Source organism: Macaca mulatta, chromosome 17 (genome assembly GCF_049350105.2).
Source record: "Macaca mulatta isolate MMU2019108-1 chromosome 17, T2T-MMU8v2.0, whole genome shotgun sequence".
NCBI lineage: Eukaryota > Metazoa > Chordata > Mammalia > Primates > Cercopithecidae > Macaca > Macaca mulatta.
In genome coordinates this window covers 71,803,469-71,827,447 of record NC_133422.1, presented here as the reverse complement: position 1 = coordinate 71,827,447, position 23,979 = coordinate 71,803,469, and the positions used below count along the sequence as shown (strand labels likewise).

General features: G+C 39.9%; 1 protein-coding gene across 3 annotated transcripts in view; it reads left to right on the top strand.

Annotated features, from left to right (window-relative positions):
- The first annotated feature begins 5,663 nt into the window (after positions 1–5,663).
- Positions 5,664–23,979, top strand: part of FBXL3 (F-box and leucine rich repeat protein 3) — a 22,233-nt gene continuing 3,917 nt past the window's right edge. Inside the window, exons 1-4 of one of the 3 annotated variants that reach the window (XM_015121194.3) lie at positions 5,664–5,730; positions 11,032–11,380; positions 14,144–14,266; positions 17,568–17,739. In XM_015121194.3, coding sequence (XP_014976680.1) covers positions 11,033–11,380; positions 14,144–14,266; positions 17,568–17,739 — 643 coding nt within the window. In that variant the 5' untranslated portion in view covers positions 5,664–5,730; position 11,032. 3 annotated transcript variants of the gene reach the window in all.

Below are 23,979 nucleotides of genomic sequence, written 5' to 3'. Positions count from 1 at the left end.
CTTGCAGTGAGCTGAGATCCAGCCACTGCACCCCAGCCTGGGCGACAGAGCAAGACTCTGTCTCAAAAAAAAAAAAAAAAAAGAAAAGAAAAAGAAAAGAAAGAAAGGATTAAACTCTTAGAAATCTGATAAGGCTCATCTCTAATTCCATGTGGGCTTAGGGTTATTTGGGAGGAAAAGGCTTTGATAATTACTTCAATGTTTATAATGAATTCAAATTCCCTACTCCTTGTTACTAATTTTGACCTGTTATTTTTAAAAGAATTTATTCATTTTATTTAGGCTCTTTATTTTATTAGTTAATAATTATTCATAACATATTTTTAGTATTTTAAATCTCTATAGCAGCTATATTAGTTCCCCTTTTTAAAATTTCTGTACTTTGTTAATTTCCAACTTCTCTTCTTTTACTAATCAATTTGACCAGACATGTGTCTACCTCATTTGCCTTTTGCATAAACCAGTTTTTGTTTTTGCTAATTCCTCTATTTATTTTTCCTATCTTACTGATTCTTTCTCTTGTCTTTAGAATTTAACTATCTTCCAGTTATCTACTACTGTATAACAAAGCACTCCACACTTAATGGATTAAAACAGTATTTCATTATTGTCTCTCAGGGTTCTGTAGGTTCACCGAGCTTTGCTGGTGGATTCTCAGTTTGGATTTGTGTTTGCAAATAGATAGCAGCCGAGCTGGAGTCATCTGGATGCTTAACTAGGACAGATGCTCAAGAAGGCTCACCCACATGGCTGGCAGTTGATGCTGACTGCTGGCTGGGAGCTCAGCGGGGGCTGTAAACCAGCACACTTCTTTATGTGACTTGGACTTCTTATTAGCATGGCAACTGGGTTCCAAGAGGGAGTCGCTAAGGAAGAAACATGCCAAGAGATGCAGACATCCAGACAAAAACTGCAAGGCTTTTCATAAGTTAGCCTTGGAAGTCCTAGAATGTTACTTCCTTTACATTCTCATGATGGAGCAAATCACAAAGTCCAGCCCATGTCCAAGTGCATTTCCTCTTAAAGACTTGTGAACTAAAGAGACACGTGATCTACTCATATGGAACCAATATACAATGGTGAAATAGGCATACCATAGTAAATTCTCCCATTTATAAAGGGGAGAAGAGGAAACAATAGCAGTCACTTGTCCATGGTGATTCCGAAATCTACCTGGAAACATGTAACTAGTTTCTTAATTACGGTCCAGTCCTGCTTCCTGGAAGTGACTTTCAGTAGCTTTTGGCTCTGCCCTCTGGGTCCTTTCTCTGCACTCTGAGTCACCATTCCTTCTTTATAAGAAACGGTCTGTGATTGCTGATAAGTTGTTTTATGGACCTATATTTAAATGACAGAAGATGGGAGCCCCAAGGACTCTTCATTTTCAACTGTCTCTGTATCTTTTATTCAAATTCACAGTGTTTCTGTTAATACAATTTTCTTAAACATATTGTATGTTTCCTATGACTCTTACCTTGGTTCACTCCTTCAGAAAAAAGTCACACCCATAAATCTCCTTGAGATATATTCCTCTCTGGTAGGGCTGAGATTCAAGATGCTATGGTTCAATGCTTTTAAAATTCTTAGAAGTCTAGGGAGCATACACATAAAATCCTTAAAAGATCTCTTAACTAGCTAAGATGGTCTAAGAGGTACCACCTGACATTGTTCTAACGTCCAATAGGTGGACTCTTGATCTGAACCTTACTCTGAGGCCATGTCTTACTGATAGTACCCAGGCATTTATCATTTCCCTAAAGGTCTTTTTAAATTTTGTGAATCTTTTGATGGAAGGAAAGACTGTTGCAGGCCCTCTATCTTTCCTCTAAATTCTACTCAAAAACTAAACAGTTACTTCTGTAATTAAGTTCTCTCTATCTGAACTTTTACTTTTCTTTTTCTTGCTTTTTTTTTTTCTTTTTTTTGAGATTGGGTCTCCCTCTGTCACTTAGGCTAGGCTAGAGTGCGGCACAATGATCACGGCTCACTGCGCTGCAGGCTGGATTTCCCAGGTCTCAAGCGATCCTCCCACCTCAACCTCCTGAGTAGCTGGGACCACAGGCATGCACCACCACACCTGGCTAATTTTTGTATTTTTGGTAAAGACAGGGTTTTCCCATGTTGCCCTCCCTCAAACTCCTAAGTTTAAGTAATCCAACTGCCTCAGCCTCCTGAAGTGCTGGGTATCTGAACTTTTTCATATGCAACCAAAAGAAACCAGCAGATACGCTCAACCTCCTGCTTGGTGATTTCTTTCCTTTTTTTTTTTTTTTTTTTTGACAGGGTCTCACTCAGCCACCCAGGCTAGAGTTACGGTGCAGTGGCGCAATCTCGGCTCATTGCAGCCTCCATCCCCAAGCTCAAGTGATCCTCCTCCTAACTCAGCCTCCTGAGTAGCTGGGACTACAGGTGCATGCCACCACGCCCGGCTATTTGTTTGTAATTTTCATAAAGACAAGGTTTTGCCATGTTGCCCAGGCTGGTCTTGAACTCCTGAGCTCAAGCAATCCGCCTACTTTGGCGTCCCAAAGTGCTGGGATTAGAGGCGTGAACCACCATACCCAGCCTGCTCAGAAATGTCTTTAGCCAAGTCCAACAATTAAATAAATGCATTTCTCTATTTTCCATGTTGCCATAGACAAATGTTTCACTGGGTTTGCCATCATTACGTGAAAGATATCCAAAAATATCCTGATTTCTCTGTACTCCATTAACAATTCCTTATTGTCTTTCCAGCACTCACTAACAATCTCCTTCCCTTCCAGCTTCTGCCTGTTGTGCAAAATTCCTACAGCTAAAGTTGTACAGAAGATGAACTCACAATCCAAAATTATAAAATACATGAGGAACAACCCACCATGAGCAAACATTGACACATATCATTAGACCCCCAATTATTTCATATGATTAACATGATTTAAGAAAAAAAGAAATTACAAAGTGAAAAGAATATCAAGAACGATCAGGCAGATATGAAAAATAACCAAATAAAACTTTTAGAAATGAAAAACACAGGCAAAGGTAGTCTTAGCAAAGACTAAATAGACTAAATTAGTGACTTGGAAGACAGATATACAGAAATTACAGACAGAAAAGTAAACATATAAAATTAAGAGATATGTAGATACACCTCCCAAGGCAGAAAAATTTCAGTAATTTATATAGACATTTCCCCCTCAAGGAAAAGTTGCAGTTCAGGTAAATCCACATTCTTCAGTGTTGGCTGCACATAGTGACTTTCTTCCAGTACAAAAAGAGAGGGAAAAAAGTAACTTTAAGTAGAACAACTTGATCTCAATCTTTGATTAATGTTGACATCAACAAGGATAAGTCGTATTAATAGATGTAGCTTTGATATGATGTGATGAGAACAGTACTTTATACCTCTGTGGTTTTCCTTCTAAAACATCCACAGTCCCTATGTAATTATGAGAAAAAAACCTAAGACAAACCCCAATTGAGGCACATTCTACAAAATACTAAAGCAGTACTCCTAAAAACTGTAAAGGTCGTCAAAAACAAGGAATTACAGGATGGTATTTAAGGAACTACTGCAACATAATCTAATCTATCCTGATCATTGGTGTACCAAGGCTGGGGTGGTGTGGGAATAGTCTACACCATTCTACATGGTGAAGGGGTACATTGTCTGTGGATAATTGAAAACAATAATAAAGAGACTAATTGTTCATCTGCTTTTTATTACTACATGCATTGGCAATTCCAAACAGGGTCAGTAATAAATTATTTTTCCCTGTTGGATCAATGTGCTTCACACTCATCCTTTCTCCCACCCACCATGCCACTAATCTTGATGATACAATTGATAAATGTAAATAAGTACTGACTGATTGAAAAAAAAACACGTTTCTTTTTTCAAAAAAAGAAAAGTGAAATAAAATCTTTGCCAATAACAGGGAAGAAAAGGGATATTCAATAGGTCAAGTGTGCCAAGGTCCTTGTCTTGTTTAGGAGGAGAATAGATCATACTGGTGAAAAAAAAGAACTATGATTGGAATGTGACATAACTAATGTGATACAATATTAACGTAACGCAACCCATGCTCATCATGTTTACTGAATTGGTTTAATGTATTTTGCTGATCATTTATACCGTTCACTCAACTTTAAATAAATGGGCCTGTATTTGACTTATTTGTTTTTCTTTGATAATTATCACTGTCTTTCTTAGAACTTCCTATTGTTCCTCATCATCTAGTCACTGAGAGACCTAAAAAAATGTTGTAGTTCAGGTAAATCCACATTCTTATGCTAGTAGAGACTTTGTACAGTTTGATTCAGTGATCTGACAGCTGGCATGCCCTTAAAAAATACCAAACAAACAACACTGGCATTTCCCCACATTGAATTCATTTTATTATAGAAACAGAGTCTCACTCTCATCCAGACTGGAGTGCACTGGTGACATCATAGGTCACTGTAACCTCCTACTCCTGGGCTCCAGCCGTCCTCCCGATTCAGCCTCCTGAGTAGTAGCCGGGATTACACCAAGCCTGTCTAATTTTTTAAATTATTACTCTTTTATTTTTTTGTAGAGACAGAGTCTGGACATATTGCCCAGGCTGGTCTCCAATTCTTGACCACAAACAATCATTCTGTCTTGGCCTCCCAAAATATTGGGATAACAGGTATAAGTCTGTACCACTCCTGGCCTCACAATGAACTTCGGTGTAACTTTATACATGGCTTCCCAGCTCAATTTCTTGGGAAAATGGGAAGAACGGAGAGCTCCCTGGGCACCGCTGCTTTTCAGTCTCTTACACATGGGTCTGAGTGTTCTAAGACACCTTTGAATGGAAAATTAATTTCTCTCTTTTTTTTGGAGGTGTAGAGAGGAATGGCGCATGATTCAACTTATGATATTGTACCTAAGAATATTTCTAACTTTAAGAAAATCCAGTATCAAAAAATCCAAACTTTAAGTCAACTAGGTAGCAGTTACACACAAAGATGCCTTGATTTACAAAAGGATTCACCAGAGGTTTTCTTTTCAGCAGCTTTGTAATCCTTTACTTTCCCCACTGTGTTTCAAAAGCTATTTACAAATTTCAGGACTCTATTTCATAAAGCAAATGTCGTTTTTAAAATGTAATAACTCTAATGATAAAAGTCACTTTACAAATATATTGGGAAATACAAATTTTGAAAAATAAAAATCATCTGCAATCCCAGCGTTAATACTGTCACTATTCTGGTACAATTCCTTGGCATCTTTTAAGCACCACTTAGGCACACCGATGCGCGGGTCTTCAGAGACTGTAACCCCTCGGTTTCAGGCATCGGGGCGGCCACCCACGGGCCGCGGTCCCTAGCAGGCTCCGGGGGGACTCCTTCCTTTCTTTTTTCTGCTCCACCTCCCTAAACCTTCCCGTTTCAGCCACAGACAGTCTCTTCCACATAAAGCTAGCTCCAGCCCTCCCACATTCGGTCTCAAAACAACAAAAAAAATCCCCTTCAAGCGGGAGTCACATCTACGGCAGGAAAGCAGAAGACCGTCCCACAGCGGGGAGGCAGGGGAGGCCGCAGCGCGCGCTCCCGCTTGGGCGCGGCCCCACTCCCGCCGGGCTCCGCCCCGCCCCGCCCCCTCCCCGCCCCCTCGGGCCGGGACGCGCCGGTGAAGCGCGCGGCCGCGAGCCCTGGGCGCCATTTTAGACTCGCTGTCTGTAGCAGAGGCGCAGGAAGCATACGCGGTGGCAGCCGCTCGCTGAGGTAGTCTGTCGCGGCGCCGGGGGTCCCTGAACAAGGCGCAGACAGCGTGGGACTGGGAAGGAAAGCTTCTCTCTGGGCAGCCAGAGCCGCAAAGGTGGAGCCGCGTTGGCGCCCTCCGCGGGACCAGCGCCTCGGATGCGGGAGAAGCGCGGGGGGCCGCGGGAGCGCGAAGCGGGGGGCCAGGGGCGCCTCATGTGAGAGCCGCGGGACCTGCGGCCGCCGCCGTCCCCGGAGCACGGGGTGGTGTGTGGGGGAAGCCGCCCCCGGCAGCAGGTAACGGCGGAGGGACAGGGCCGAGCCCTGTTGCGACGGCGGGGCCGGGGAGGGACCGCGGACCGTCTGTGGGCGGGCCGAGGGGGCGCGGGGGCCGGGGCGCGAGCTGGCAGCTCCTCAGGAGTGCCGGGCGTGGCGCGGGGCGCGGCACCCAGACCTTGGAGCTTGCTTGGGGGCGTTTCCCCGCTGTGCTTGCTTCCAAACATGTCAACAAGGCGTGGTGCGTGTGCGGCGGCCGCCTGCAGCGTGCCCGCGACGCCGCCGCTCCGGGGCTAGCCGCGGCTCCTGCCTGGCTTTATGACCCTTGGCGCGGGCTGGGGACAGGCACCGTGGAACTTGCACTGTGTGGGGCTCTCCCGGCGTCGGCTACGCCGGTGCTGGGAGCTTGAGCAATGAGGCACTGAAATGTCAAAGTGCCCAGGGTGGGGCGCATGAGAAATGTCAGGGGAAGCCAATCGGGAGGTGGCGCAGGGAGGATGGGACGCCCCCGCCGCTTAGCCAGGCGAAAAACTTGGTCAACTTGAGCGGCTGCGCGCCTGCCTTTGGCGTGGGCAGTCCTTTAGGTGGAGTTGCAGACAGGGATCAGGAAGCAGCCGAGTATCTCCAAGCTGAGAGGTGGGAGAGATCATTTTTATTTCGTCGTTGCTAATGTCCAGTTGAGTGACCCAGATGTTTTAATTAGAATCCTCCTTTTCTAACTTGAAAAAAAAAGTAACTTAGTTTCTGTTATCTCTGAAATATTTATAAAAGTGCCATCAACTATCAGTTTATCTCTATGACCTGTGGACACATTTTCGCCACCGTGTGCTCTCTGAACATTTAGTTGTGAGTTAACCTCTTTATAGTGTTTTACTGTATTTCAGCCGAAGAATGGATAGTAGTTTGATATTAGTGAAAGCAGAACAGAAAGGAACTGCGATGCCAAAATAGGCTTTTTAGAGTTAACTACAAATGGGCATTTAAAATTACTGCATGGCCAGTGTAAAAGTGCCTAATACAATGATGGACACAGCTAGCTGTTCACTTCTGGTCTTGATCTAATGATGAAGTTGACTGCTTCTTTCAAAGTTTTTTCTTTTTTTAAGACAGGGACTCACTTTGTCACCCAGGCTGGAGTGCAATGGCGCGATCTTGGCTCTAGCGATTCTCCCACCCCAAGCTCCCTAGTAACTGAGACTACAGGCGTGGGCCAGCATGCCCTGCTAATTTTTGTATTTTTTGTAGAGACGGGTTTCATCGTGTTGCCCATGCTGGTCTCGAACTGCAGAGCTCAAGCGATCCGCCTGCCTTCTCCTCCCACAGTGCTGGGATTACAGGCGTGGCCCACGGTGCCCACCTCAAAGTTTATGGAACATAGAGTTAGCTCACTAACTCCTTGTGCTGCTCAGCTAGCCTGTGGTCTTTCCTCAATAGTTTGCTATTTAGCAATTTGTAGTCGTATCAGTCCCTCACCAAAAGCTCTGGTGGCCTAAGTTGCATTATTTGGGGCCTAGAAACTTTGCAGGAAATTAAACTGCCAGAGTCCTGAAGAGGCCTAGTTTTGGTGCTCTAGATTTCTAGAATCTAGAAAGTCTTATTGACGTTTTATAGTACAGCTTGGTCCTCCACACTTCTGTTGAAAGATAAGAGGTGTTTTCACTTTGACAAAAATAGGAATTATAGGGCCCATTGATGTAAATTATTTGCAGGCTGGAAGATGCTCTGAGATGTTTAATTTTCTGTATAGCAGAGTTTCATGTGTAAATAGATTTAATAAGATACTATTAAAGTAGTGTAAATTTTTTCATACATAAAGGAAACCAACTTGGAAAATTGACATGTAAAATTTTTATTAAGTGTCCACTGACTCCTGTTATTTTCATGCAAAAATGAGGATAGTCCAGAGGCTGTTTTTATTGGAATTTGGCCTTAGATTTTTTTCCATTGCTTATTGCACTGTAATTGTGACATAAACATATTACATAGGACAGTTTACAGACTTAATTCAGCTATTTGTAAACTGGTAAGTGCTTAAAATATGCTTTGGTGATCATATAGTGTTTTTATATCTAGATCAAGAGATACTGTCCCTTAGTGTTGCATACTGTTAAAAAAATTTTTGTCAACTTCTTTAACCTGAACTTGGAAAGGTATTTAAGTACATTTTATTTAAAACAGTACTATAATAGACAAAAGAAAGTTTCTATTTTTAGGACCAGCAAGGTATTTATTAGCAAAGATTATTATGTGAATAAGGCTACCTTTTTATACATGTATATATCCATATACTCTCAAGTAAAATGAATCATTCCGTCTTTAAGTTGTCTAGTTCTGGTTTTAGAAGATTGTTCTCCAGAAACAGGCAATCAGTATTCTATAATAAGGTGTAGAAATCACGAAGACTGTCATTCTTTTTTGAATCTCTGTATCTCAAAATTGTGAGTAGTTTTAGGTGGTCAGAAGAGAAATTATAAGCTCTGGATAGCAAACACTTTGTTCTTTGACCCAAATTTTATATACTAAAATTAAAATAAGCCTTCAGGGTAAGTTAAAGCAGAAAAATGGGTCATAATGACAGTGTTATCTCAACCTCTAGTGAGGGATTATTATTAGGAGAGACAATATTAAAGATTACAATGTAGATTATACACTTTTCTCTAAACTTATAAAAAAAATCTATTCTCAGAGTTACACATAATTTCCAGTCTTCCATCAAACTACCTTCTTGCTGTCACCTCTGTCATTCTGTGTTCTTGTTCTCTCCCTGATCAGTGGGGTATGTGTAATATATTTTATTTACATAGTTGAGAATAGGAGCAGTGAAGAATGGGCAGTTGATTGCACATATGCTAAGACGTCTTAGACTGACTTTCATGGCATTAAGGTCAGAGGCCTCTGCCATTCTCTTTTTACTCTCCAGCCCTCAATCCTCTTTCACAAGTTTTTCGAGGTACTGGATGGAGAAAGTGCAGAAACATCTCTTTCACAGTAATGCATATGCATATCCTTCATCTCACACAGGAATGAGAAATTCTTTTATGCTGATAGGCCAGAAGAGAGTTGGAACAACAAGCCATCTTTCTGAAAGGTTGTCACCCCAAGTTTAGGTCAAAACCACTACCCTGCCGGAACTGTTCTCTAGAAACAAAAGTATTACAGGCTGTAAACTAAATAACTACCAGTGAGTGGTCTGCAGCCATTTACTTTAGAGCCTGCTGTACGTTTCCAACAAACAAATCAAAACAAGACCTTTTAAAAAATCCAATTACACAGTAATGCATTGATAGTAAAAGAAATGTGTAAAACATAAAAAGGGAAAAGATGTTTGCAAGAAAAAAAATTACCTGTGATCTGCCATCTACTGTTAGTTACTATAATAATTCAGTGAGTCTGCTTCCAGGGTGTGTTTTCTGGTACACAAGCTTGCTTGCTCTCTCTCTCTCGCTCTCTCTTTCTCTCTCTCTCTCTCTCTCTCTCACATACACACACACACACACACACACACACACACACACACACACACACACACACACACACACACACACACAATCTCTCGCTCTCCCCCCCCTTCTCTTCCTCTCCCTCTCTTGATTTTAAAGCAAAAATAGAGTCGGGTGTGGTGGTGCATGCAGATACTCTGGAGGCTGAGGTGGAAGGATTGCTTGATCTCAGGAGGGCAAGGCTGCAGTGAGCCATGATTGTGCCACTGCACTCCAGCCTGGGTGACAGAGCGAGACCCCATCTTGAATGAATGAGTGAACACAATGAATGAATGAACGAATCATTCTCTGCCTTCTGGGTGGTAACCCCGGTTTTTAGCGTGTTGTATACTTTAATGTCGTTAATGCTGGACTGCTTTCCTATACAACAGTCATATCTCCCCTTTGAAAAACCTTAATAATATTGCATTTCTCACAGAAACCCTATGTTTTATTAAACTCATTTTGCAAATTGAAGCACAGGAATATCAAGTAATTTGCTCAAAGCCACATAGCCAGTGAGAGGTAGAGCCAGAATTCAAACCCAAGGAGCTTGGTTCCAGAGCCTATTCTCTTTAACCATAAAACTGTTTTGCCATGAAAAAACTATCTTTCAAAGAAACTAATGGAATGAAAGTGCTAAGAATACATAGAATAAACAAATAGGTATAATTCAGAAACACAACTTGGGGAAAACAGTGCAGTAGTAAGTGATGTGTTTGAAGAAGCAGCTACATTCCAAACCAAACAATTCATAGCTGGGGTGGTTTTGCTTATTTTAGGCAGAGTTAGAAATGTCTGGCAGGTAACACATAGCCCAGTGCCTGTCTGTGGTAGGGGGTGGTTTCAGGAAGAAACTGTTCCACCTCAGATCATCAGGCATTAAGAGTCTCATAAGGAGCACACAACCTAGATCCCTCACATGGACGGTTCACAATAAGGTTCGCACTCCTATGAGAATCTAATGTAGCTGCTGATCCGACAGGAGGAGTTCAGGCTGTAAAGCTTGATCACTTCCTGCTATGGGGCCCAGTTCTGGTCCTCGGACCAGAACCACAGGACCCCTGTATAGACTATTAAATGTGGAACATCTGTTGGCTACTTAATTAACATCCTCTCTGGAGGTTCTTGAGACCCTGGTCGGCCTCAAATTCAAGAACGAATATCCTTAGATGACTTTTAAGAAACCTTTACAAAGTATCACTGTAGGTTCCCTTTTATATTCATTTAGTTAAGTTGACCACAACTTTTGAAATATAAATTGTTAGTGTAGTTTCAAAACCATAATAATCTTTCTCCCATGTAGTATATTATACTGTATATTATACTGATAAATGTAAATGTTTAAAAACATATGCCAAAAAAGTATAAAATTTATAAACCATTGTTGGCTTTCATTGGCATTTTTCAAAATAGTTTGTTTTGGTAGTCTTGAATTACTGATCCAGTTTTTCCTGCATATTTGTGTTTGTGTATATAAACACACATCTCAGTGACAGAAGAATGAATTTTGAGTTTATTTCTATTCAAAAGTTGAGTAGGAAAAAAACTGATGCATTTTTCGGAATAGGATGAAACGAGGAGGAAGAGATAGTGACCGTAATTCATCAGAAGAAGGAACTACAGAGAAATCCAAGAAACTGAGGACTACAAATGAGCATTCTCAGACTTGTGATTGGGGTAATCTCCTTCAGGACATTATTCTCCAAGTATTTAAGTATTTGCCTCTTCTTGACCGGGCTCATGCTTCACAAGTTTGCCGCAACTGGAACCAGGTATTTCACATGCCTGACTTGTGGAGATGTTTTGAATTTGAACTGAATCAGCCAGCTACATCTTACTTGAAAGCTACCCATCCAGAGCTGATCAAACAGATAATTAAAAGACATTCAAACCATCTACAATATGTCAGCTTCAAGGTAATATTTTAAATCCTTCTTTTAAAAAATAAGTATTTTTAGTGGCTTTTGTTTCCTAAACCGGTACATCTTCTCATGCCTTTAAAATATTTGCTTTTTCAGGGAAAATGCTTAAAAATTTAGAATTATTGTATACCTTAGAAGCTGTCACAAAATAATTATTATATTTGATGGAGCTAAATTACTCTGTTAATTATTAATCATTTCTTAAAACAGCAAAAGCAGCCACTAAATAAGCATAAGTCATTGATAAAGCTGTGAATTACATTGAATTATTGTGAACAATTTTGAGGAAAAAGAAATATAAAATAAAAATTGCGCGATTATAATTGAGTAGAACTTAATTGCTATTTCTGTCTAACAGGAACTTAGTGTTACTTACTGATGACTTTTTGAAATGGGATCTTCAAATGAAAAGGAAGCTTAGAAACTTTATGTAGAAGATTTAGATGTATATATTTTAGAAAGAAATAGAAAAAGGTACATGGAAGAATGCCAAAGGGAACTGTTTATTTCTTTTTGTTGCTGGAAGGAAGGTATTGGAAATCATGCAGTGATGAGATAAGTGGGTGGCTTTTTGAGATATCCAGAATAATTTAAGATATCATAGCTGGATGTGCGCACTTGTAGTCTGATAGTCCCACCTTCTCAGGAGGCTGAGGCGGAAAGATTGCATGAGCCCAGGAGTTTGAGGTTGCGGTGAACTATGATTGTGCGGCTGTACTCCAGCCTTGGTGACAGAGCGAGACCTTGTCTCTGTTTAAAATAAAAAATTACAGTGGTTTGTGTGAGGCTTGTCATGTTTTGTTTGGGTAATGAATAAGGAAATATGGGCATGTTTACTGAATCTTTAAACACCAGATTTTGTGGTGATAAATAACTTATTGAAAAAAAACAATGCATGAATACTTGATTTACCTGGATGTAGCAATTGCTGAACAGTCCAGGCTAAACCTAGGCAAAACAATAGTTCTTAACCCAGAGCTTCTGGCCATAACTAAAATCTTGTCTTCCCTTGAAGAAGGTGATTTCCTCTTAGATGGAGATTACCTGCTTATTCTCCCATGTGTGTCCAAGGAGGAGGAGAGAATTGGTGATGGGAATGGTTGGATATGTTTTCACCTTTTTTCCCAGAAAAACGCACAAAGGCACTTAGGCCACTGATTGCCAGGTTTTACAAATAAAAATGTAAGATGAGTATTTAAATTTGAATTTCAGATAATCAATAATTTTTAGTATAGTTACATCCCGTTTAATGTTTGGGACATCTTTAATACTAAAAAAAATCTGCTGTTTACCTGAAATTTAATTGGATGTCTAGTATATTATCTTGCGATCCTACCTGGGGGTAAGGGTAGGGGGATCAAACAAAAATTCAGGACTCATCCCCATACCCCCAGGGGAGAAGGCTGAAGAGGTTTCTGTTTGGTTTTAGTTATCTTTGAGTTGTCTAAGAGTGTTCTAATGGTAAATCACATACAAAGATGCGTATAATACATTCCTCTGATAGGTCTTAAAGTCCAGTTCCACCTAGTAGATTTGTTGGGTCATTTTTATTCTTTTACAGCCCTGTGATATAATTCAGGTGTATCTAGTATAACCCTCATAAAATCATTTGTGCAAAAGTTTAACATTTTTATTAGGGTTTTTTTTTGTTTTTTCTCCTGAGGAAATAATTTCTGATTTACAAAAAAGAGTCACATCACAGGATTCTTCTGGGCTCTCCTGATAGTCTTCACCAATTGTAGACCAAGGAGGCTTATAGTTAGAATATTTAGTCTAGAAGAGAGGTTCTCTAACTTTATGTGCATCAAAATCACCTGGAGGGCTTGACCCCCCCCGCCCCCCCCAACAGTTTCTGATTCAGATGGTCTGGGTTAGATATCAACATTTGTTCCCATTCAAGTTCCCAGGTGATGTTGATTCTGCTGGTCCAGGGACCACGTATTATCTATAAGTAGCTCTGAAACTAATATAATTAGCACATTAGTTTTACCATCCACTCAACATTTTTGGGATAAAGTACTGTATCTGAATCTGGAAATTAATAATATCCTTTTAACTATTGTTTTAAGGTGCTTCCCAGGAAACAACTAACTTTTTGATGGATGAACTCCTTTTTACATCCTTGAGGGATTTTTTGGCCCTATTATCCTTCCCTTAGGAAATGTCTTTGCAGAAGTATGTGTGAGAATAGCTATCTCTTATTTAGTTTAGATTTTCATGCCTGACTGGTCCAGTACACTCATTTTACTTCACATTCATCTTTCCATTGATAACATTAATGATGAATCCCAGGTTGTGATACACATGTACATTTTGAGTAAATACTCAGTTTCTAGTGCATACCATAGAGCCTGTATTTACATCTATTATGTGATCCACTACCAAATATATAATTATTTTTTAAAGACTATAAATTGATTTACTCCATTAGTTTATATAGTCACTTTGGAATAAATCAGTGTAAAAGCCAACATTAAATATGTCTCTTATAATGAAAGCTAGGTCTTGTCTTGACAATTGCCCTTCTACTTTTTCAGAGAGACTCAGAAAAGGTTAAAGTTGGAGGTGAGGGTGGAGGGTGGATGATTGAAAGAATGTTCTTTAAGTTATAATGCAATAAACTAGTAATGATACTTCTATGAAATGAATATGTGTACAGAGAAATATAAATATATACATGAGTAATCTTGAAGTCTGGGTATTTGGGGAAAAAAGTAAAAAGACAATATAATGTACATGAGTAATGGTGTTTCTTAGGTGGACAGCAGCAAGGAATCAGCTGAAGCAGCTTGTGATATACTATCGCAACTTGTGAATTGCTCTTTAAAAACACTTGGACTTATTTCAACTGCTCGACCAAGCTTTATGGATTTACCAAAGGTATCTGGTCTTCTTGTTTTATTTTCTATTACTGAGAAATCCGGTGAAAGTCTAACCTTTTTTTTTTTTTGTATTGACAGTGTGAGTATAAGGAAAGTAATATATATACATAATGGAAAATCAGTTACTATTTACAATGAAAAGAAATAGTATTTTTTAAGCTTTTTTTTTTAAATCACCGTACTTCTAAATTGGTATGGTTAAAGAAATTTAGACAGGCGTCTATAGGAAGTACTCAAAGAAATTCAGTAAGTAAAACAGAGTCAACCATATTAGAAAAAAAGGGACACATAGATACTCATTTTGGGGCTTCCAGAGCAGATTGGTGAAGTTAGAATCAAAAGTAGAGAGTGCCAGTATTGAGAGCAGGTCTAACTTATAAAATCTTTTGGCAAATGTTCTGTAAAGATTTAATCTTGACCAAGGTTAGTATCAGCACAGTTTAGATTAATTTACAGACTTAAAGACATCCTTTATTTGGGGGAAAAGTTAACATATATTCATATATATATTCTAACGTGATCCTGCACATAATCAGAGATCGTGTCTCTCTCACAACTATTCTCTTAAAATACAAAAATAATAAGGGTACATTTTTAGAAAGGTGGTAAAGGTGTCTGAGTATGTTAGCTAATGGTTAGTAGGTTAGTCTCCAACAATAATTGATAAGTTTTTTCCCCAGAAGACACTGAAAACTAAAATACGGACATCCTTTTAGGTACCTGGTAACATACTGGGATGATTGAGGAGGGAATATAACTGAATTGAATATATAACCCAAGTGGTGGTTTCAGTAGAATGTCTGTACCAAATAAATCACCAGTTGATGTCAAAGTCTTAATTGATTTTGAAATATTTTCATTACATATGTATATTTTGAGATAAAATGTTTTTCTTCATGTATAAAATAAGGGAAATGGGCAGGAGAATCTAATTTTTTTTTTTTTTTTGAGACGGAGTCTTGCTCTGTTGCCTAGGCTGGAGTGCGGTGGCCAGATCTCAGCTCACTGCAAGCTCCGCCTCCCGGGTTTATGCCATTCTCCTGCCTCAGCCTCCTGAGTAGCTGGGACTACAGATGCCCGCCACCTCGCCCGGCTGGTTTTTTGTATTTTTTTAGTAGAGACGGGGTTCCACCGTGTTAGCCAGGATGGTCTCGATCTCCTGACCTCGTGATCCGCCCGTCTTGGCCTCCCAAAGTGCTGGGATTACAGGCTTGAGCCACCGCGCCTGGCCCTAATTATCTTAATATTTTAAGATCCTAAGTACAGAAGTTAGATCAGCATGGTACTCCGACTTAATGTGTAAAAATCTTCTGAATAGCCTCCTAAATTTTGGATTTGTATCCCTTTTTCAAATTCGGGGTGATTCTAAGTCTCCTCTTCCTGTGAGCAGTCCAGGTGATTCTGATTAAGATGGTTAAGGAAACTCACTCTAAGAAATACGGGTTACATGGTATAGCGCCACCTTCAAGCTTCAAATGGGAAATGAAACAATCTGAATTGATTTTTAGTGTACCTACCATAGCTAAAATACAAATGTACCTACTGACTCATATGGTATATTTAAAAATACCATATTAAAAGATATGTTGAACATAAGCTTTCTTTTTTTTTTCTTACCATTATGCTTATATCTAGTACTAATTTGGGAACCATGAATGGAGCTAATGGAAAGAATGCTTCTTATTAAGTGAGTCTAGGATACTTAATACTGTTTTTCTTTTTCTTTTTTTTTTTTTTTCCGTTTATGGCTTTGGTAGAAGATTGAAATAGGGCATTGCAATATTTTGGAAATCTTGAGAGAACTGAAGACAACATAGAAGAAATGTTTTTGACTAGAGCTAAATTGGGGAAATGGAAAAAGACGTCAGTGATGCAGTCATTAGACTGCAAATGAAATATGTTTGTACAAGATATAATTGAGTTTGATATGAAAATATTAGGAGAAAGATGTTAACATTTAAGTAAATAGTTACTTAATCAAAATCTAAGTAGTTAACCAGTTGTTTAATCACAGTAGGGAAAAAGTAAATTAGGGAATTATGACCAAGAAGACAGTGTTTTGGTTGGGTGTGGTGGCTCACAGCTATAATCTGAGCACTTTGGGAAGCCGAGGCAGGAGGTTCCGTTGTGGCCAAGAGTTTGAGATCAGCCTGGGCAGCATAGCAAGACCCGTCTCTACCAAAAAAAAAAGTTAGCTGTGCGTGGTGGCTCACACCTGTAGTCCTAGCTACCAGGGAGGATGAAACAGGATTGCTTAAGTTCAGGATTTCAAGGTTGTAATGAGCTAAGGAGGTGCCACTGCATTCCAGCCTGCGTGACAAGAACAATACTCTGTCTCAAAAAAAAAAAAAAAAAAAAGTAATGTTTCATTATACTTTCTTGGCTCTTAGCCTGCCCTCATCCTTTTTCACTCCTGTAGAGAATTTGTAAAGCTAACTGGAGCATGAAGTTGGTTTTATAGAGAGGAATATGTTGGACCATGTATTAGCCTGCCTTTACTCTCCTAGATTCTTTGCCTAATGGTTTCAACTCATATCTTAGCTCCGACTGAGAGCTGCATACTTTGAGAATGCTTTAATTCCTGTTTGCCTACATTGATTCCTTTAGGTCATATTCTGTCCAACAGATACATACGTGTGTATGTGTTTATACACACATATGTACGTACATATATACATATATATGATACATGATGAATGATTTCATTGGTGCTTTTGTGGATCAAAATACATTAAAATAGAAGACTTGAAAATATTGTAGATAACATTTTGAAGGAATTTTAAACTTGGAATTTTAAGTATGATTTTGATTGTTTTAGAATCAAAATTTCTATGAGTTTTCATATCTCAAATGAGTCTCAGATTTTAAATAGATTATTAATTTTTAATGATGGTGTTAATAGTTACTGTTTAGTGGGCATACCTATCAAACAGAAAAGAAATGCAGTTTAGTGTTATAAAACACTAGGGTTTCCAGATACGGCAAAGTGAAGTATCTGAGAGATTCTCATCCCTGGTTCCAGAATTCCTCTTTTTACTTACCAGTGGTTTCTCCAATTTAGAGACACTTATTCTGAGGCTTGAAATGTTTTTTTCCCCTACACATAAATAGGCTCTTCTCAAAGATAACAGATAGTCACCTCTTTTGCCATACTCCCAATAACAGAGTGAAGGGGTGCCACCCCTAAAACATTTACAAAATATTAATGTCATTGTGACTCAGATAAACTGTAGTACTAGGAAACCCCTCAATTCTCATTCCTAAAAATTGAAATAATTTTTTTTTTTTTTGCTTTTCAGTCTCACTTTATCTCTGCACTGACAGTTGTGTTTGTAAACTCCAAATCCCTGTCTTCGCTTAAGATAGATGATACTCCAGTAGATGATCCATCTCTCAAAGTACTAGTGGCCAACAACAGTGATACACTCAAGCTGTTGAAAATGAGCAGCTGTCCTCATGTCTCTCCAGCAGGTATGTTGTGTTTTTTGCTAGACACATTTTCGTAAAATGCATTGGTATGTTCATCAAATTAGAAAAAACTATGATCATTAACCTTAAAGGTGGATTGATACGACTGCTTCATCTCTTTAAAATATTTTTAATATAGTAATAGAATAGCATAAGTAATAGAATAGCATAAGTTACTAGCCTAGACACTGGCTTTCAGCTTATTTTCCAATCTTATTTGGTAAATTTATGAATAGCACATGCTAGAAAATGGACAGGAGAAAAAGAGGAAAGGACAGTATGAGGTCAGCCTGAGGTGTCCCATTAAGTACAGTAGAATTTTTTCTCATTGTAGTTGAGCTAATAGGGTAAGTTTTGAGTCAGAGCAGTCACATAATTGCTTTTCTTCTCACTATGTAGAGGGAGAAGAGTTGTACTAAGTGGTGGCCTTACATTTTGCAAGATGGTGTTTTTCTCTAAGTTGAATTTTGGAGCCAAGAACCCATCAAATGGGAGAAGAGCATTATAAAAGCTCTTTCCAGTTTCTCTTATATAGGATTTTCTGAGCATTACTGAATTATTCAGTTTGAGATTATTTAAATTCCAGGTGGTTTGTATTGAAAAGAGAGTGTAAATCCTACTACTATATTATATATACTGCTATCTGCTGCTTCATTCCTGACTCCTCCCACTATTGACATGTTTGCTGATCCTTTAGCTGTGTTATTTCGGAAACCTGTTCTTTAAGGGATAGTGTCAAATCTTTGATCTTTACAAAACACTTCCAACCTTCTTGCCATCGGTAAAGGTCAGCCTTCTCCCAAGAAATGATTCCATTTTAGATGGAGATTGCTTGCTCATTCTCCCAAGTCTCCTTGCTCATTCTCTTTTCTCCCACAGGAGGCTCCTGGTGATGAGAATGGCTAGGTCTGTGGTTGTATTTTCTTAGCTGTCTCTGCCACTTACAGATTACCACTGAAGCTATTATAAACCAGAAGTTAGGAATAGGCTTTGGCAGTTCTTATATGACTTGTATTACATTTTTTTTATTTACTGTATAGCTCTGCTCTCAGAATAAAGTCTGTGCTTCCTGGCTTCATAGTGTACAAGGTCCTTTGTATCTTGATCTCCATCTGTCTCTTGCTGGTCACTCACGTGGAGCTTTTACTTGGGTCCTGTGGAACTACAGATTTTTGTTTGTACCTTTGTTTGTGGTTGCTCAGTACACTTTACCCTGTGGAATACTTGCTCAAATGTTTTAACTTCACCTTGCTAACTGCAGCCAGCCCAGGCTTCAGAGTTCAGCTTAGATGTGATCTGTGTTGACCCGCCTGTCAACATAGGAGAAGAAGGGAACTTCTCCTTTCTGGTTGAGATTTCCCACCTGTGTATTTCCAGAACACTCTGAACGTTTTTGCTAACATTTACCACATTGTATGAGTCTTTATGTCTCTGATTTCTCTATAAAACTGAGAGTTCATAGTTCTCTTTATTCTGGTATATCCTGTGTTCATTCATTTTTATTAAATATACACAACAGTTCTGATAGTATAGTATAAGCTTACCTGATACCACTTAATTGTAACTGCCCAATGAGTTCACCTTGCCGGTTGTCCAGACAACTGATTTATCAAGATGGGAATTGCAATGGAGAAAGAGTAATTCACACAGAGCCGGCTGTGCAGGAGACTGGAGTTTTGTTATTACTCAAATCAGTCTCCCTGAGCATTTGGGGATCAGAATTGTTAAAGATAATTTGGCAGGTAGGGGCTTGGGAAGTGCTGATTGGTCAGTTTGGAGTTGGAATCATAAAGGGTCAAAGTTAGGTTTTCTTAATGTTTTCTGTTCCTAGGTGCCATGGCAGAACTGGTTGGGCCAGATTACCAGTCTGGATGGTGTCAGCTGATTCATCTAGTACAGGGTTTACAAAATATGTCAAGCACTGTTCTTAGGTTTTACAATAATGATGTTATTGCCAGGAGCAATTTGGGGAGGTTCACATTCTTGGAGCCAGAGGCTTCATGACCCCCACATTGTAGTTTCTAATCTTGCAGCTAGTTTGGAAGTCCTGCAAAGGCATACTGGACCCCACACAAGAAGGAGGGGTCTTTTCATGAAAGGGCTGTTACCAGTTTTGTTTCAGAGTCAAACCATGAACTGAATTCCTTTCCAAAGTTAGCTGAGCCTATGCCTAGGAATGAACAAGGGCAGCTTAAGGGTTAGAAGCAAGATAGGGTCGGTTAGGTCTGATTTCTTTCATGGTCATAATTTTGCAAAGTTGGTTTCATAGTGACTTTTGGACTAGTACTTCAGGAAAGGAAGGGAAGAGAAAGAATACTTTTTAATACAACCGGGCACGTTGGCTCACGTCTGTTAATCCCAGCACTTTGGGAGGCTGAGGCAGGCGGATCACAAGATCAAGAGATCCAGACCGTCCTGGCCAACATGGTGAAACCACATCTCTACTAAAAATACAAAAATTAGCTGGGCGTGGTGGCGTGCGCCCATAGTCCCAGCTACTTGGAAGGCTGAGGCAGGAGAATCATTTGAACTCGGGAGGCGGAGGTTGCGGTGAGCCGAGGTTGTATCACTGTACTCCCACCTGGCAACAGGGCGAGACTCTGTCTCAAAAAAAAGAAAGAATACTTGCAATACTTTTTATTTGAAGAGTATAACCGCATAAGATTTCAGCTGAAATTTCATATTTACATATTTTCTATCTATATTTTGCATATGTGGACAGTTTTTCTGAGTTGAAATTAGGGACTGTATTCTACTTTCCTCACTGAACATTTAATCAATTTTTTTCCATTTCGTATAGTTGTTATAATTGTCTGTAACTGGACCTCTAGGTTAGTATGCCTGTTGCTTTCTTAATATTAATTATCAGGTTGAACTAATGAACATTTAGTTACTTAGTTTCCTTGTTGATAAGCCAACGTTGCATTATAGTTCTAAGGCTGGACACTTGTTTTTACCTTTTTTGCTGTGATTAAAAAAAAATTGGATTATAGCAGTTTGCTTGTATTAATTTCTTACTTAGGGTACATTCTTAAGAAGTGGAAGTCCTAGGACAAAGGGTCTTTGTGTTTTTGTGCTTTTTGCCATGTTGTTTTTTTTTTTTCCCCAATGAGTTGTATGAGTTTACCACCACCAATCACCAGCTTTGTAACAGCTTTATTGGTATATAATTCACAATTCTCATTTAAAATGTACAATTTATTGACTTGTAGTATATTGATAGAGTAGTGCATGCATCCCCACAATTTTAGAACGTTTTTATTATTCTAAAAAGAAACCACATACCTCTTAGCTGTTGCCCCCAAAACCTCTATCCCAGCCATCCGTACGCAACCACTAATCTATTTTCTGTGTCTATAGATTTGTCTGTTCTGGACATTTCATATAAATGGAAATCTACCTTTTGACTTATGAATAATGCTTCTTGTGTGGACATACGATTTAATTTCTCTTTACGTATATACCTAGTGATCATATAGTAACTCCCCATTCGAGGAAATGCCAGGCTGTTTTCCAAAGCTGCTGTGTACCACTTCACATATCCACTAGCAGTGTCTTCTAACACTTACTTGTCTTTTTTATTATAGCCATCCTACGGGGTGTAAACTCATCGTGGTTTTGATTTACATTTTCTTGTTGACTAATGATGTTGAATATCTTTTTTTTTTTTTTTTTGAGACAGGGCCTCACTGTCGCCCAGGCTGGAGTGGAGTGGCGTGATCCTGGCTCACTGCAGTCTGGACCTCCTGGGCTCAAGCGATCTTCTCACCTCAGCCTCCCAAGTAGCTGGGACCACAGGCACACGCCATCATGCCCAGCTAATATTTTGTATTTTTTGTAGAGATGGGGTTTTGCCTTGTTGCCTAGGCTAGTCTCGAACTCATGGGCTCAAGTGTCCCTCCGACCTCAGCTTCCCAAAGTGCTGGGATTATAGGCGAGAGCCACTGTGCCTGGCCTTGAATATCTTTTCATGTGTTTGTTGGACATTTGTATATCTTCTGTGGAGAAATGTCTATTCAGATTCTTTGCCTGTTTTTCTTTTTTTTTGAGACAAAGTCTCCTTGTTGCCCAGGCTGGAGAGTGCAGTGGCGTGGTCTCGGCTCACCACAACCTCCACCTTCCGGGTTCAGGTGATTCTCCTGCCTCAGCCTCCTGAGTAGCTGGGATTACAGGCGCCTGCCACCACATCCGGCTAGTTTTTTATTTTTAGTAGAGACAGGGTTTCACCACATTGGCCAGGCTGGTGTCGAACTCCTGATGTCAGGCGATTGGTCTGCCTCAGCCTCCCAAAGTGCCGGGATTACAGGCGTAAGCCACTGCCCCTGGCCCCTTTGCCTGTTTTCTAATTTGGGTTGTCTTAATTTATTGAGTTGTAATAGTGCCCTACTTTTATTTTACTTTTGCCACTGTTATGTTTTTAAATACTTGGAACTATGTATTAGTTTTCTTACTGGTGCATAACTGACAGCTCTACACAAAGCAGCTTAAACCAACACACATTTATTGGCTCCACTGTTCTGTACATTAGAGCTGTAGGTAGGGCTCAAGTGGCTTCTCTGCTTAGAGTCTTAAAAGGCTGAGAGGAAAATGTCAGGAAGACTGGGCTCTTACTTGGAGGCTCTGCAGAAGAATCCACTTCCACACTCATTCAAGTTATTGGCTGAATGTAGTTCTTGTGATTGTCAGACTGACATCCAGTTTCCTTATTGGCTGTCAGCAAGAGGCTGTTAGGGGGTCTTTCTGCTCTTAAGAGACTGGTTGTGATTTTTCTTTTTTGGCCCCCTCTAGCTTAGAGCCAGCAATAACACGTTGAGTCCTTTGCATTTTGAATCTCTCTGACTACTTCTGCAAGCAGAGAAAACTGCTTTAAAAGGGGCTCATGTGATTAGACTAGGACCATCCAGATAATCTCTTTTATATGGTCAGCTGAACCATATATCATAATCATGGGCATATCTTATGGAATTCACGGATGCTAGGCATTAGGGTATGGGATCTTGGAGGCCGTTTTGAGCATTATGCCTGCCACAACTGCTTTGTAGTTATTAAATGATACTCCAGAGTTTCTTTTATTTGCATTGTTGGTTACCACTTCCCGTGTATATGTGTGTGTGTGTGTGTGTGTGTGTGTGTTTTAAATTATTATTACACTTTAAGTTCTGAAGTACATGTGCAGAACGTGCAGGTTTGTTACATAGATATACATGTGCCATGGTGGTTTGCTGCAGCCATCAACCTGTCATCTACATTAGGTATTTCTCCTCATACTATCCCTCCCCTAGGCCCCCAACTCCCAACAGGCTCCAATGTGTGATGTTCCCCTCCCTGTGTCCATGTGTTCTCATTGTTCAGCTCCCGCTTATGAGTGAGAACATATGGTGGTTGGTTTTCTGTTCTTGTGTTAGTTGGCTGAGAATGATGGTTTCCAGCTTCATCCATGTCCCTGCAAAGGGCATGATGAACTCATCCTTTTTTATGGCTGCATAGTATTCCATGGTGCATATGTGCCACATTTTCTTTCTTTAGTCTGTCATCGATGGGCATTTGGGTTGGTTCCAAGTCTTTGCTATTGTGAACAGTGCCACAGTAAACATACGTGTGCGTGTGTCTTTATAGTGGAATGATTTATAATCCTTTGGGTATATACCCAGTAATAGGATTGCTGGGTCAAATGGTATTTTTAGTTCTAGATCCTCGAGGAATTGCCACACTGTCTTCCACAATGGTTGAACTAAGTTACACTCCCAGCAGTGTAATAGCATTCCTATTTCTCCACATCCTCTCCAGCATGTTGTTTGCTGACTTTTTAATGATCGCCATTCTAACTGGCGTGAGATGGTATCAGAACAGAGATGTGCTTAAGGTTACCTTGAGTAATCAGGGTATATTTCAAAGTATATAAAATAGCCAGGCATGGTGGCATGTGCCTGTAATCCCAGCTACTTGGGAGGCTGAGGCAGGAGAACCACTTAAACCTGGGAGGCGGAGGTTGCAGTGAGCCAAGATCGCACCCCTGTACTCCATCCTGTGTGGCAGAGCGAGACTCCATCTCAAAATAAAAATAAAGTATATACCTACCTGCAGAAAACAGAAACTTTGTGGTTGCTGAATACTGAGACATTACTCTGTTTTCTGGTGACTCATTCTGGCAATTCAGTTTATCTTTTCTGATAATTCTAATGCCTCTCTTTTCCCACTGTTATAAAGCTATGGCTTATTGGTGGCCTCTGTCTTGTCACTTCT